This window comes from Argentina silus (assembly GCF_951799395.1).
Source record: "Argentina silus genome assembly, chromosome: 9".
NCBI lineage: Eukaryota > Metazoa > Chordata > Actinopteri > Argentiniformes > Argentinidae > Argentina > Argentina silus.
In genome coordinates this window covers 19637178-19652088 of record NC_139663.1, presented here as the reverse complement: position 1 = coordinate 19652088, position 14911 = coordinate 19637178, and the positions used below count along the sequence as shown (strand labels likewise).

Below are 14911 nucleotides of genomic sequence, written 5' to 3'. Positions count from 1 at the left end.
AGCTGGGGGATGGATGAGGAAGCAGTGGGGGAGGGTGGCCCACCGCCGGTGTAAACAATGCCAGGACCAGAGCTCAACGGCTCATTCTGTCATCTTTTCGGCTCTCCGGTGGTTTGTAGACAAAATAGGAGTATATACTATGGCAATCGGTATTTTGTTACAGTGCGCAAATTGCTCTCAATGCAATTACAGCTGAGTTCTTTATGTATGGAGTTCATAGAGATACATAACGCTTTATTACAGTGACATTAACAGAGCCGTTTACAGCAACAGATGAACATAATATCACAGCCTCACAAAACGTGTCACAAAGGTACAAATGACTACTACATCAATTCCACACTTTGAGATAATTACAAATTAGCATCCAGAATAATAAGAACAAAGATCATTGAAATAAATCAATTACGAGCATCAGTGTTCATACATGGAGAAATACATAAATAGATACCCATTCTGTTAACTTCATCTCTGTAGGTCATAGGATAAATGGCAAAACTCCTTATATCCCTCTGTTAGCAATGGGTCCCTGATTGAGAGTTCATATCATTCTCTAGTTAAAAAGTAGTATAATGAGTGTACCAATTAAAAAGCAATTGAAATGCATTTGCAAAATCCAATCGGTTTTATGGGTTGGCATTGTGTAGCTGCAAATATAAACCTCGGAAATAGGGTCGCAGCTTTCACATTTTTTACGTCTTTCAAATTGAATTAATTCAATGGATGACATGTTGTGTCATGGAAGGACAAGAGTAAACACTCTGAGGGAATCTGTCCCTAGGTTTTTTTCCCCTCCCTCTTGCCATTGCAATGTCCTCCTCCATCCTCTCCTTGGCTGTGACCAGCGGATCCAGGTAGAAGTTTAGAATTAAATGACTTAAAATTATTTAAAATGACTGCTTCCTATCTGGAGTCATTTGGTGTCCAAGTCAATGTCCTGAAGTATCAAACTGGTGGAGAGACAGATAGTTGAGGGAACGAATGGAGATGCCATTGTCACTTGTTCTGTGTCCACCTTTGGCAGTAGATGAAGAGAACCTGTGGGAGCATGGACAGTTACTGAGGTGAGGGTGAGGAAGGGATGCTATGGTAAATGCTGCTAACTGTCATACACAGATAAGCACACGCGCGCACACACACACACACACACACACAAAACATCAAGTTTCACTGGCACACAATCCACCCATCCACTCTCACCTGTCCTGACTCTGCGTCTCCATGGCCCTGCTCTGTCCCCCCACCCCCCACCCCCCTCCCCCCTCCCCTCCATGGGCCTTGCAGCTAGGGGGGCTGGGGTGCGATGCCAGAGCAGTCAGTCACCAGCAGGCCTATGGCAGAGGAGCCGGACACGGTCACAGCCACGCCGGCGGCGCCAATGGAGCTGGCAGGGCTGGTGGGACTGGGGGCGCTCTGGGAGGCGTGGGTGCCCATGTGGCCCTGGAGCTGCGTGGCCGTCTTACACTGCACCCCGCACAGCTGGCACAGCAGCACCCCCCCGGCCCCCCCGAATCCCCCCCGCGCCCCCCCGCTCTCCTTCCACTCCTGGCCATGGTGCTTCTGGGCGTGGACGCGCAGGTACGTAAGAGTAGTGAAACCTGGTGGGGGGGGGGGGGGAGTGGAGGAAGAGATAAACAGAGGAGTGATAAGAGAAGGACAGACGGATAGGGGGGGGGGGGGGGGAGAAAGGTGCGGAATGGGGGAAAGGGGGGGAGGGGGGTGAAGTCAGGAGGTAAGAAGTACACAGGTGAAATGCATTTCCAGGAGACCAACAACAAACAGACTGAGATCAATCAATTGTCTCTGAACAAATGAAAACAACAGCACATAGCAATGACCCTAATCCAGTCCTAATCAACTCCCAGCTAAAAGAGAACACACAAAATCCAACCCACTGCGATTGCACAGATGGCAGGCGTGGTGCTGGGATTGGTTGTGGACCCTCATGTGATCCGTGATGTAGGCAGCGGACAGCAGCTTGCCGCAGATGTGGCAGGGCACCTTCTCCTCGTGGCGGATCAGGTGGGCACGGAGACGGTCCCGCGTGGCAAACGCAGATGTGCAGGTCTGCAGAGAACACACACGCACGCGTGCGCACGCACACACACCAATGCATGAACACACACCCACACCAATGCACGCACACGCACACACACACACACATACATACAGTTAGGTCCATATATATTTGGACTCTGACACAATTTTTGTTATTTTAGCTGTTTACCAAAACATATTCAAGTTACAGTTATATAACTGTATATATATATGTTTCATTTCAAATCCATTGTGGTGGCGTACAGTGCCGAAATTATGAAAATTGTGTCACTGTCCAAATATTTCCGGACCTAACTGTACATACACAAAGAAAGAGCCTTCTATGTTTGCATTACCACAACTAAATATTATATTAATATATAGTTGTTATATTAATCATAGTTGAAACAACTTCAAGACCAAGATGTGAACTATTCTGAACAATAGGCTTCAGATTTTTGTGAAGCTGTGTTTTGCTTGCCGCTAAGCTTTGTAGACTGAATTCAAAACTTTCTCAAAAGCAAGGGATCGCTATAGATCACAGGTGTCAAACTCATTCCATGGAGGGCCGAGTGTCAGCAGGTTTTTGGTTTTTCCTTTCAATTAAGACCTTGTCAACCAGGTGAGGGGAGTTCCATACTAATTAGTGACCTTAATTCATCAATCAAGTAGATGGGAAGAGCAAAAACCTGTAGACACTCGGCCCTCCATGGAATGAGTTTGACACCTGTGCTATAAAGGGTCTATAAAGGGTCTATAGATGGAAGGAAGAAGAGAGCGACAAACAGAGAGAGACATGGTGGAGGGATTACCGTGCACTTGAAGGGTCTCTCAGTGGAATGCACCTGCCTCACATGACTGTTGAGGTGGTCAGGTCTGAAACACAAAGAAGAACACATCAAAAGACCTGTGTGTGTTTATTTATGCCTGTATTTGTCAGAGATGGTGTGTGAGAGGGACACAGAGTAATACAGACTTATAAAATGTGTGTGTGTGTGTGTGTGTGTGACACCTACAGAAATAAAGCTACGAGGCAACCTGTGAATGAATCACATCTCCAGTACATGGTGTGTATTGGCCCCAGGCCGGCACCCTACCCACCTGGAGAAGCTCTTAGCGCAGTGGGGGCAGACGTAGGGCTTCTCCACCCCCCCCTGGTGGGAGCGCACGTGGTAACTCATCCTGTCCTTCCTCTTGAACCTCTGCTGGCAGACGGGGCAGCAGTACGGCTTCTCGTCAGAGTGGGAGAGGCGGTGGCGATTCAGGTGGTAGACATCTCTGAAGGCCTTCCCGCATGCCTCGCACGCGTGGTTCTTACGCACCTGGTTTGGGGTCGAGTTGGGGTTGGGGTCAGGGTTCTGTTTGTGAGGGGGGGGGGGGGGGGGGGGGTGGGGTGGGGGGGGGGGGGGGTAGGAGAGAGGGAGGTTTGGTGAAAGTTGTGCTGGGTAGCTGGGTAGAAGCTAGACTGACTACATTTGCAATGTTAAAAATGTCTCAGTCCAACTCAACCCAATTGAGTTCAGTTGACTGGTAGCAAGCAACCAAAGCTTGGAGGCAGCCCCCTTGCAAATGAAGTGATCTCGCCATGTAACCTTGACATGTAGTCGTGAGTGCGTGTATTTGACAAGCATTTGCAAAACCACTTCCCATTTAACCACATTTGTTTACCACAATCCGGAAATTATGAACAAAATAGAAACCAGCCGAGAAGGAGAAGTGGTCTGTACAGCAGAATGAGAGAAGGGGTTGGGGGAAAGAAAGATCCAACCAACCTGCACCTGCACCTGCACCATCGACCCGGCAACCACAACAGCCGCTTGGAGGGGTTGAGGCACAGCCATGGTAACAGTTGCTGTGGAAATAGACACGGCAACAGGTTCGCCCACTTGGTTTCCGTGGGGCAAGGGCTGGGGGATGGAGGAGAGGGGAGGAGGAGCAGGAGGAGGTGGAGGAGGGGGCAGAGAGAGATGAAGCAGGGAGAGGGGAATCATCTGCTTCTCCACTCGTCCTCCCCCTCCCTTACCCCCCTCCTCCCTCTCTCTGGCCGCTCTGTCCTTCATTTTGATGCCTGTGTGCACCGACTGGTGACGCCGCAGGTTATAACTGTTCTTAAACTGCTTATTACACGTGGAGCAGATATGAGTGGGACGACCAGGCTTGGACATGGGCTTGACTGAAAAAGAGAGAGAGAGAGAGAAATAGATTATTTTTCATGAAGATAGAAAGAGGGATGTGTGTGTTTGTGTGTATGTCAGGGGAGGCTGGTGGAGGTAGGATCATCAATGCTTCCCCCATGTGTTTCAGTGTTGGGGAGTAGTTCCACCACATGTAGTTCACTTAACTATCAATTGTGGTAGTTAAACTAAATTCCAATCCTAGTAGTGTTTCCAGTAGTAAACTTCTATTTTGCCATGTAGTGGTGTAGTAAGCTACAGTCACTACTCACTCCATTTTCCAAAAGAAAACAAAAAAAACCATTAGAATTGGAATTAAACTATTATTCCAGCCCATGAACTTCAATTTCCCTACTTTGTCTTCCCTCGCTGCCTCCAGTCTCCCCACTTTGCTCCTCCTCACAATTGTTTCCCTCTCCCAGTGATTTCAGAGCATTTCAGTCACACTCTTTCTGTCACATGGACTGGTCATCTTTCAGTCTCTTCTTTTCTCTTTCTTTTTTTCAAACTACTTTTTCAAACTACCTTTAGTTTGACAACCTATATTTCTCTCAAGGGTAGTTTTAGTGTAGTTCAACTTCTTTCCTTGTAAAGTAATTGGTAATCTACACCTTTGGGGGGTTAGAGTTAGATGTCGACCCCTTTTGGGTTCCACGTAGAAACCTTTTCACAGAAGGTTCTAAATGGAACCCAAAAGGGTTCTTCAAAGGGTTCCCCTATGGGGACAAATATAGAGCCCTTATTTCTAAGAGCCTAAGAGTTATACCTCCTCTGCTTCTTTCCCTCTCTCCCCACTCTCACAAACACATGCAATAAACACAGAGTGTGAAAAGGTCATTGTATCCATGGGCATCTCACTAGTGTGAAATCCCCTGGCTCAGGGCAGGGCTTTAGTGATCTCTACTTCCTAAATAAAGACTAATGTGTGTGCGTGAGTGTGTGTGTGTGTTTTCAGCTTTGATACGTAAAGAGAGGACATCAAGGCGCTTCCGCCTCGTCTGTAGCAGCTGTGGCTTTGCCAACATGAAAACCCTGTCTGCCCCTCTACTCTCCACATGGGGCATCCAGGGGTGCATTCAAAACAGTTGTTGATTGAGTGCTTCAAAATTTAAAAAATGTTCAGCGTGTGATTGTTTCAGTATACTATGCAGGAACTTTCCTAACTCTCTGCCTTTACTGAATTTAATTTCTAGAAATATTCACTCTCTCTTATTCCCAATGTAAACTATCATACTTAAAAGGTAAAAGACCAGACCCTGATAGTGATAGGACTAAATTGGCCTACATGATAGGACTTGTGATTTCACATGATAGGACTAGTGATTTCACAGCTGTTAAATGACCTTTGAACAGAGTGATCATTTGTCACTTTAAAATACACGGAATACAGTTTTTATGTAAAACTTCCTTTTCACCTGGAAATTGTCGAGAATGTTTTTTTGGATAGGAATGGAACCCAGACAGCTTTACCCGCCCCCCCCCTCTCCTCCTCACCAGGTAGAGGCTCCTCACTTAGGGCGGCGGTGTCGACAGTGGAGGGGGGCGAGGCCATGTGCTCTGAGACAGGGCTCCGGGAGGAGACAGTCAGGTCTGGGAGTAGCTCCGACTGAAGGGCTGCCTCAGACTGGGTCTGTGAGGGCGTAGTCTGTAAATAGAAGAAAGAGAATGAACTAAAAACATCAAAGGCACATTGGGCATTGCCTTTTCACCACAAGTGAGCTAAGACACCAAACGTATTCTGTGTATTTTGGTTTTTAACAACACTGAATGACAATGACTTAAACAACTGTACAAATTCCCATATATTGCACACACATACACAAACAGTGGTTCTCCAAGTGTATTGTCCTGGCAGTGCACAAAAGGGTTCAAAAAATGGACACACACGGACGGACGCACGCGCGCGCACGCACACACACACACACACACACACACACACACAAAGCAGGTAAAACAAGCTGATGACACCACAAAGTCACACTTACCTGAAAAAGGAAATTACTCCAAGAAGAATCCATTTTGAGGAACGATATTTGGGAACACTTTTTAAAAGTCGAAATTATTCAAGAAATATGATGCCTGAGAGAGTTATTCTGGGTTTCTTTTCTTTAAAGAAGGGGGGGGGGGAGAGACAGCACTGATGTCTGTCTAGCCAATGATAACAGGCTTTAAAATCGCAAAGGTAAATACCGCATGAAAGTTGAAATCATGGCGCACTGTCACAAATTAATTTCTGATAACATCATTTTGTTTGGTTTATAATGATGCTAACTTGGATAACAATATTCAATATTTGATAGCAGTTATCTACAGAATTGGGATAATGTTAGACAAAATATTGCACTAATGATACATTTTGAATGTTGATGAGTTACGATGTTTAATTGTGCTTCTCAAGCTGCAACATACGACACTAGAGATCGAATGCGACACAATGGCTGATGTCATGCTTATAATGATGCATTTAAAATGCAATTTGATTGCTTATATAGCAAATGGCTTAAGATAAATATATTTTGTCAAAATCATGCAAAATTAGGTTATCATACAGATGACAATATGTAAAACGTAATATTTGTGGTCAGCAGCTCTTGTTAAATGCGTGGGGGAAGGAGTCATTTATTTCGATAGCTCCGAAAGGCCGAAACGATAGATTCCAAAGCCTCGGTGTAGCGTCAAATCTTGTCCCTAACTATGGAGTTCCTGTTCGGCCGCAATCCATGGCTCCGCCTCGGCTTTCCAATCGAGAGGATGACATCTTTCTTTTTTTTCTATTTTGCTCTCCCTCCCACCCTCGCTGTCTTTCTTCCTTTTCTTTTTTTATCTCTTCTCCTCTCCCCCTCTGTCTATCCCCCGCCACCGTGTCCCCCTTGTTTAAAGGGAAAGTATTTCGTGCACCCTCCTCTCTCCTCCGCGATGCTGTCAACTGGCCCGTCTTCTCGCCCGCGACGCGTCCCCCTTTTCGGCCGACATGTATTAATATTTCAAATACATGTTATTTCTACGACACATATCGCAGAGCCCCGTTTATGTCGCCCGACAACATGGAAGACACCCAATTAAACAGACTTCACATCAATGACATACACACAAAAAACAAACATGTCCCACGCATCTTAAAGGGGAAGACACAGGGCGGATGTAACAGCGTTCCGGGATCAAGCCAGCAGCCGGCACTCGACATCGTCATGACGAACATGGCATCGTTCTGAGTGCGTTGGGTCAACAGTAGAAAGTCCACACACACACTCACACACGCCTGGCCAGACAGCTGTAACAGCTCTTGAAGTCTTTATTGCAGCTCCACCTGTTACAGTCGACAAGGACATTCAAGTTCAAGCCAGAGATGGACTGTATGGAAATAAAACCAAGGCCTAAACATATACATCAAATATTTATTTTGTATATATATATATATATATATATTTATCTATCTATGTATATATATATATTTAATATTATTATTATATTCATCTTAGACTTACAAATGAGCCCCTGGCTTGGCTCCATCTCACCCCAAAAAGATCCAGATTACAGTACATTCTCCCTAATGTGTTCTATGCTACCTGGCCGTCACACCTACACATTCCAAACACAACCTCGAATATATAAACAGATCAGTACACACGGCACACAGTGATAGAAAAGATCACGATCATAAAGACATGAATGATAACAAACACACAATACTCAGGTGGCCTTCACTTTAGGTAAGGAATGTGCCCAATGGGTCTGTGAGAGTGTGTGAGTGCAAGTGTGTGTGTGTGTGTGTGTGTTCCACATCCCAACCTAATGGCACCCATCACACTCACAAATACACACCTCCTCCACAGTCACTATAACCACAAAAATAATAAAGTAGAAGAAATAATTAAAATAGAAAGCTGTAACAACCTTAAAATAACAACAGATACTTGAGTGCAACAATTTCAAATAATTACTGATAATAATAAATGATAGCAAAAATAAAAACAAGCATAGGAATTTTGATAACAACAACAACAACAGTAATGGTAGTGGCTCGGACATTAACCACTTGTATTACTTGGTGGTAACACCTCACTCAAACCCTTTGTTATCATGTCACCTCAGTGGCGTCATAAACATAATGTGTCAAAATTGGGATTATAGCCGCAACGATTCGCGGGACAAGCATTTGTGCGCCATTGATTAAATATCAATTCATTTCACTTCACCAAGTGAAGTGGCCAAACGTCAATACAGTTTTTTTGTTATGGCCCCTCTTCAATTCTACCAAACATCATGGCTCTGGGCAAAACGGGTCAGAGTAATGTTTATGCTGGTTACATCGCCCCCTTGTGTTTCCTCGTAGAATGGCTACTGGGGCCGACTCCTCTTGGGCCGATGCACCTGGGTACCCAGTTGTGTGTGTGTGTGTGTGTGTTTTTTTTGTTTTGTTTTTTTGCAGGCAAAAGCCAGGAGCTATTTCATTGCTCACATATAGACATGTCTTGTTATGTGGCCATTATGCCACTGCAAAGCAGGCTCTAGAACAAAGGGTTTGAGGAAAGCCGTTACCGCCTACCAACTAAAATAAATATTGATCGTCAGTGTCATCTTTAAAGGTCCCCTGATTACTCTTACCTCATCATCTTTGTCTCAGACTACATTACATCATACTATTTTGTTCCCACATCTTCTCACCAACCCATACAACAAACACCCTCCGCCTCTGCATTCCTTTGTTCTTCCAGACGTCTATCAAACAGCCCACATTCCTCGTCTCCTCCCTCTTTTCATGACCTGGAACAAGGCAAACCTCCGTCCTTCTTCTTCCTCCAAAACACATGGCCTCACATGACTGGATAGGTTTAAAAAAAGGGGAAGTTTACCTGAAAATCCTTTTGGATACGGATTTCTGGTCAATCCAACATGGATCCTGTCTCAAACTATCACCATTTAATGTGCAGCTGCATCACAGCTATCGAAAAAAAAGCAAGGTTTACTTCCTAAAAAAACTCTCATATCGCGTTAAAATACGTCAGAGGAGAGTTTTGGCACTCCGACCCTGCTCTACTCTGCCAGTGATACCCAGAGAGCAGAACACGCTAGCTCCAGCGGTGTTCAACAGAAGGACTTTGTGTGGGAGGGAGAGGGGAATCTTGGGAGTTGTAGGAATTGACTCAAATGGGCAATGTGGAACATCAGGACTGATCAGAGCATTCAAAGCGAGATATCTTGACTCCGATATCATTTTAAAACTACATTTTTTTTGTGAATGTGTCTACTATTGAATAATGAAAACAACAAATCTACTGGATTACAGGGTAAAATTCTGCTTTCAAGTAAAGGCTCCAATCGATAGGGCTTTGACCTACCCAGTCATGTGATATCAGTGATAACTCCTATGAAAGGAGGAACGGAAGGTTTCCTTGAAGTATTCCAACAAGGCCCAGTTTACAAATCATTCCCTGCAAAGGGGACGAGGCAATGAGGCTTTTTGAGACTGTGTGGTAAAAGGATGCAGTGAAATGCGAGGTCGCTTCCTCTCCTTATCTCCTTTCCTTCCCTCTGCTCTGACGTGAGACAGCTGGACAGGTTAGAGCAGTTCCCTGGTCGACGTTCACCAGACTACTTTCACTTAATACTTTGTTTACAAATCAGTGCAGAGGGAAGGAAAGTAGAACGAGGGAGACATTTTACACCCGACATCTCTGTATCCTCACCCACTCCCTCTAGGTCCAATCTACCCCCCCCCCACCCCCACCCCCCACCCAGGATTTGGGTCGGTCTAAGCTTCACACTCCTCTCTGACGGTCTCGGTGGAATTTGACTATATTGCTTACACCTATCCAATCCTTTTAAAAACGACACAAGTGCTCAGAGGAGGGGGGTATAAGGGGGGGGTGGGGGGTGGGACGACGACGACGACTCTTCTCCCTCACTCCGTCTTGGCCCTCTCCCTCTCCCTCTGGCGCTCGGCCAGGTCGATGGCGCCCATGTTCCTGGAGGCGGTGACCAGGTGCAGGAGGCTGATGCCCGACTTGAGCACAGACACCACGGCACACACTCCCAGCAGCCACTGCAGCCAGGCTGCACACGGAGGAGAGAGAGAGAGAGAGAGAGAGAGAGAGAGAGAGAGAGAGAGAGAGACGGGGGAGAGAGAGAGAGAGAGACGGGGGGGGGGGGGGACGTTATATTAGCAAAGAAGATTGACTCTTCACCGGGTCACCAGGGACTTCCTGGTTGGCTCAGGACCGAGGTGAGGCAGAGGAAGTCACAGAGCAGTCTTTCATTAAAAAAAGAGGACAGTTCCTTAAAGACACAATGGCCGCCCTACGCAAGGTTGTACCTATGCACAGGGATAGCTTTCCTCTGCGTGCTGTAGGAGGGTCGACTGCTGGATCACTTGTGCATCGTTTGTTCATCAACTGACACGCACACATCTAGACGCGCGCGTTAGCATACATGCTTACAGCACAGGCAAGGGGATGAATCGTGGTTTTGCTAAAGAAAAGGAGAGGATGTCAGGGACAGAGAGAGAGAGAGAGGGAACGGGCGGGAGGGAGGGAGGGAGGGAGGGAGGGAGGGAGGGCCAGGGGAGGAGAGGGGAGAGGATGGTAGAGACAGAAAGGAGCATATGGAGAACAAGGGAGGGAGGAGGGTAGTGAAAGACAACTCACCAGCGGGCTGCTCAATGTAGTAGAGGACGTAGAGCAGGCAGAAGAACAGCTCATTCCCCATGCACATGACAAACAGCACCGGCTAGGGGGAGACACCGCAGTTAGACAACACACTCTCTGTGTGCCTGTGTGTGTGTGTGTGTGTGTGTGTGTGTGTGTGTGTGTGTGTGTGTGTCGTCTGTCTGCCTGTGAAAATGAGTTTGGAGTGAACATGTGCATCATGTGTGTGTTGTGTGTGTGCGTCTATGAGCTCCCAGCCATGTGACCATGGCGGTGTCCTGCCCTACCCTTGATGTGTAGTAGAGGCGGAGGATGGGATTGCCAGACAGATCAATGGTCTTGTGGCTGGTGGACCCCTGCATCATTGAGCTGAGAGAGAGAGAGAGAGAGAGAGAGAGAGGTGGTTCATTTCCTCATTCAGTCGCAGACGTTGTGAAATTAATCAATTAAGTAGATTTGTGTTGTGAATTTGCGGTCATCGTCTAGTTCTTTCACAACAGTGCAGACAATGGAGAGGGACTCACTTCCCCACGATGGAGACGCACGGCCCACTGATGATGTACACCCCCCCCAGTAACCTACTGATGATGTACACCCCCCCAGTAACCCACTGATGATGTACACCCCCCCCAGTAACCTACTGATGATGTACACCCCCCCCAGTAACCTACTGATGATGTACACCCCCCCCAGTAACCTACTGATGATGTACACCCCCCCCAGTAACCTACTGATGATGTACACCCCCCCCAGTAACCTACTGATGATGTACACCCCCCCCAGTAACCTACTGATGATGTACACCCCCCCCAGTAACCCACTGATGATGTACACCCCCCCCAGTAACCCACTGATGATGTACACCCCCCCCAGTAACCTACTGATGATGTACACCCCCCCCCCCCAGTAACCTACTGATGATGTACACCCCCCCCCCCCCAGTAACCCACTGATGATGTACACCCCCCCCGTAACCCACTGACGATGTACACCCCCCAGTAACCCACTGACGATGTACACCCCCCCCCCCCAGTAATCCACTGACGATGTACACCCCCCCCCCAGTAACCTACTGATGATGTACCCCCCCCCCCAGTAACCCACTGACAATGTACCCCCCCAGTAACCCACGTACATCATTAACACGGCCCCGCTGGCGATGGGAGTGAGGCTACCTGTGCAGGTGCAGCCAGTGGCTGGCGATGTCCAGGCTCATGCTGAGCTGGAAGAGAAAGGTGTAGGAGGGGTAGAGCAGAGCCAGGTTCACCAGCAGACACATGGTGGCACAGCGGTCCGTCAGCATGTCCAGCATCGCCCCAAACTTAGTACCTGACACACACAGAGACAGAGAGAGACGGGTGGAGAAACAAGACACTCACATGTGGATACATATATACCAAAGCGAGCAAAATACACACACATGGAAATACGACGCACACAGACAGACAGACAGACAGACAGACAGACAGACAGACAGACAGACAGACAGACAGACAGACAGACAGACAGAGACACACACACACAGACACACACACACACGGCTAGAGAACTAATAGAAAGGCCGTGCGAGGGAGCGGAGGAGACAGGTACCTTGGTTAAGGGCGCGGGCAGCATGCCCATCAAAGGCGTCCAAGAGGGCACTGAGGAGGTAGCAGAACACCGCTGGCACCGGACAGCACTGCATCAGGTAGAAGGCCAACAGGGCCAGCACGATGCGGGCATAGCCTAACACGGAGAGAGGCGGTCAGGTTAGGTTAGGGGAGAAGAGAGACGGTCAGGTAGCCTAACACGGAGAGAGACGGTCAGGTTACTAACCCTAACCCTAACCCTAGCCTAACACAGAGAGAGACGGTCAGGTTACTAACCCTAACCCTAACCCTAGCCTAACACAGAGAGAGACGGTCAGGTTACTAACCCTAACTCTAACCCTAACCCTAGCCTAACACGGAGAGAGACGGTCAGGTTACTAACCCTAACCCTAGCCTAACACGGAGAGAGACGGTCAGGTTACTAACCCTAACCCTAACCCTAGCCTAACACGGAGAGAGACGGTCAGGTTACTAACCCTAACCCTAACCCTAGCCTAACACAGAGAGAGACGGTCAGGTTACTAACCCTAACCCTAGCCTAACACGGAGAGAGACGGTCAGGTTAGGGGAGAAGAGGAGAGAGAGAGTCGCGGCCCTCTTCCGCCACTTCATTCATTTGTGTACTCGCTCTGAGGTTTTGAGTGATAAACACATGGAGCCGTGAGAAACTCTAAGGAGAGAGGTGGTAAAAAAAAAAGACCTTTACTCTTCACGAATCTAATTGGATAGGAACTACCCGGAGACACACATACATACCGGTCCTGAGCATGATAACCTTGTGGAACTTGTGGCCGATAAGAGCACATTGAGAAGACGGAGCACAATGTCTCCCTTGTTAGATTAGATTAGATTAGATTAGATTAATGATCAGTTAGTTAGAGTCATAACAGGCTCTAGTAACCCTGAATCTGGGAGAGTGGTGCCTCATACAAGGATAGAGGTTCTTCAGGCTAACCATGCAGCAGGTGGAACTGGCTCAGTCCAGTACCGCGGTAGCTAGTAGGAGCCGGTGTCATGTCAGACCCCTATACCCTCACATAGTGTTCCCCATCTGATAGAAAGGGTGTTTTTAAGAGTAATCTCATGAATGTTATTGTAAAATAACAATGATAGAGGCTTACACTTATGACACTTGGTCCTCCAAAGCAGTTTCATGATTAATTATGGTTATTGATGATACCATGAATGTTAATGTTATATTACTCAACCTTTGCACCTATGATCAATTATGACTTCAGTAATGATTGTCATTGATGTCACACTCTTGTTCATCACATTTCTGTAAATATTCTAACAGTGATTTTGATATTTCCATGCACTTCAATCCAGCTGTATGAATATTGTTAAATTGACAAACTGAAATGAATTTTCTGAATTAATAACGAATGCTCAAATATTCTTAAAAATGCATGAAAACACGTGGAATGAAATGACATGTAAGCCATCACCAATGAAGTCTGGCCTTAGATCCTGCCTAAAAAAACCACAACAAATCGAGGGGGAACCCAGTAGTATCTGACAAGGTAACACATACTGACACGACACCGGCACAGACATGTTATGGGAGCTGGCTAGCTCACAGTTGATAAGCTAACTCAACATGATTCATTCAATCATCATGTAAATGACAGTCCTAATGTACTACATACGTAGTCAACATAGCCTAACCCTAACCCTAACCCCAGTTCCGGAGTCACATCAGGAGAGCCACCAAGACTAAGCCTGGGGCTAACCGCTAACGCACTAGCTTGTTGCCTTCAGTGTGACATCCGGACCATCCTTTTGAAAAAAGAAACTCACCGATTAAATTTGGAACGAAAAGGAATATATTTTCTTCGGCCATAGCAGCAGAGAGTGATAACCGATGAAAGGTTTTCTTGCTGACAAAAAAAAACCAACCGATTTCTTATCTTTATTTTCTCCCCTCTTCCCTTCTTTGGTTGGATTGGACTGTCGCTTTTTTCCCCCCGATTGGGTGACGTCACACTTCCGGTGCGACGCAGCAGGGCACCTCCCCTTTAATTGCCGGGGGGCAGAGAGGAGCTATTTCTGGACCATCAAGGTCTTTCTTCTGACCCATATCCATCCTATATACGGGTGTGGAAATGGATGGCTATTAACATTTCTCAGCCACAACCAAACCAAGTACATTCTTTGTAAAAAAATAAAAATAATAATAATAATAAAAAAATAAAAAATATTTATATATATATTAACTATAAGAATTAACTATAATTTAGTTAATTCTTGCACGAGCCTACCACACATTCTCCTAATTAAATATAAACTATGATAATGTTGAATATTGTAGGGCTTTACAGGTCAGCAGTTACAATGTAAAGGCTTGGCCAGGACATTTGTCTATGTACTGTTAATAGGAAAGCATATTTTAATATTAATAATCTCACTCCAAGTAATTTAATTAACACTGTGCAAATAATTGCTTGTGTTGAGTTTGTGCTGATTA

General features: G+C 46.4%; 2 protein-coding genes across 2 annotated transcripts; both read right to left on the bottom strand.

The window, feature by feature from the left end:
- Nucleotides 1-215: 215 nt before the first annotated feature.
- Nucleotides 216-7313, bottom strand: maza (MYC-associated zinc finger protein a (purine-binding transcription factor)). The gene is made up of 8 exons (XM_083676958.1): nucleotides 6197-7313; nucleotides 5706-5856; nucleotides 3810-4210; nucleotides 3139-3395; nucleotides 2850-2913; nucleotides 1896-2067; nucleotides 1201-1598; nucleotides 216-1038 (listed from the first exon to the last, which is right to left on the bottom strand). Exons 1-7 carry the CDS (start codon nucleotides 6227-6229, stop codon nucleotides 1285-1287), a joined length of 1392 nt encoding a protein of 463 aa, XP_083533084.1. The 5' UTR covers nucleotides 6230-7313; the 3' UTR covers nucleotides 216-1038; nucleotides 1201-1284.
- A 172-nt stretch (nucleotides 7314-7485) lies between these two features.
- cdipt (CDP-diacylglycerol--inositol 3-phosphatidyltransferase (phosphatidylinositol synthase)) lies at nucleotides 7486-14400 on the bottom strand. The gene is made up of 6 exons (XM_083676970.1): nucleotides 14245-14400; nucleotides 12446-12580; nucleotides 12031-12184; nucleotides 11143-11224; nucleotides 10856-10937; nucleotides 7486-10265 (listed from the first exon to the last, which is right to left on the bottom strand). The coding sequence occupies exons 1-6, from the start codon at nucleotides 14285-14287 to the stop codon at nucleotides 10114-10116; spliced, it is 648 nt and encodes a 215-aa protein (XP_083533096.1). The 5' UTR covers nucleotides 14288-14400; the 3' UTR covers nucleotides 7486-10113.
- Between the last annotated feature and the right edge of the window lie 511 nt (nucleotides 14401-14911).

Bases quoted from the DNA above. Each gene is read 5' to 3' on its own strand.
- maza (XM_083676958.1), bottom strand. From the start codon at position 6,229: ATGGATTCTTCTTGGAGTAATTTCCTTTTTCAG. The intron at 5,857-6,196 runs GTAAGTGTGACT...TTCTATTTACAG, and splicing joins GGAGTAATTTCCTTTTTCAG to ACTACGCCCTCACAGACCCA. The intron at 4,211-5,705 runs GTGAGGAGGAGA...TCTCTTTTTCAG, and splicing joins AAGTGAGGAGCCTCTACCTG to TCAAGCCCATGTCCAAGCCT.
- cdipt (XM_083676970.1), bottom strand. From the start codon at position 14,287: ATGGCCGAAGAAAATATATTCCTTTTCGTTCCAAATTTAATCG. The intron at 12,185-12,445 runs GTACCTGTCTCC...TGTGTGTGTCAG, and splicing joins TGCCCGCGCCCTTAACCAAG to GTACTAAGTTTGGGGCGATG. The intron at 11,225-12,030 runs GTAGCCTCACTC...TCTCTCTCTCAG, and splicing joins CACTGGCTGCACCTGCACAG to CTCAATGATGCAGGGGTCCA.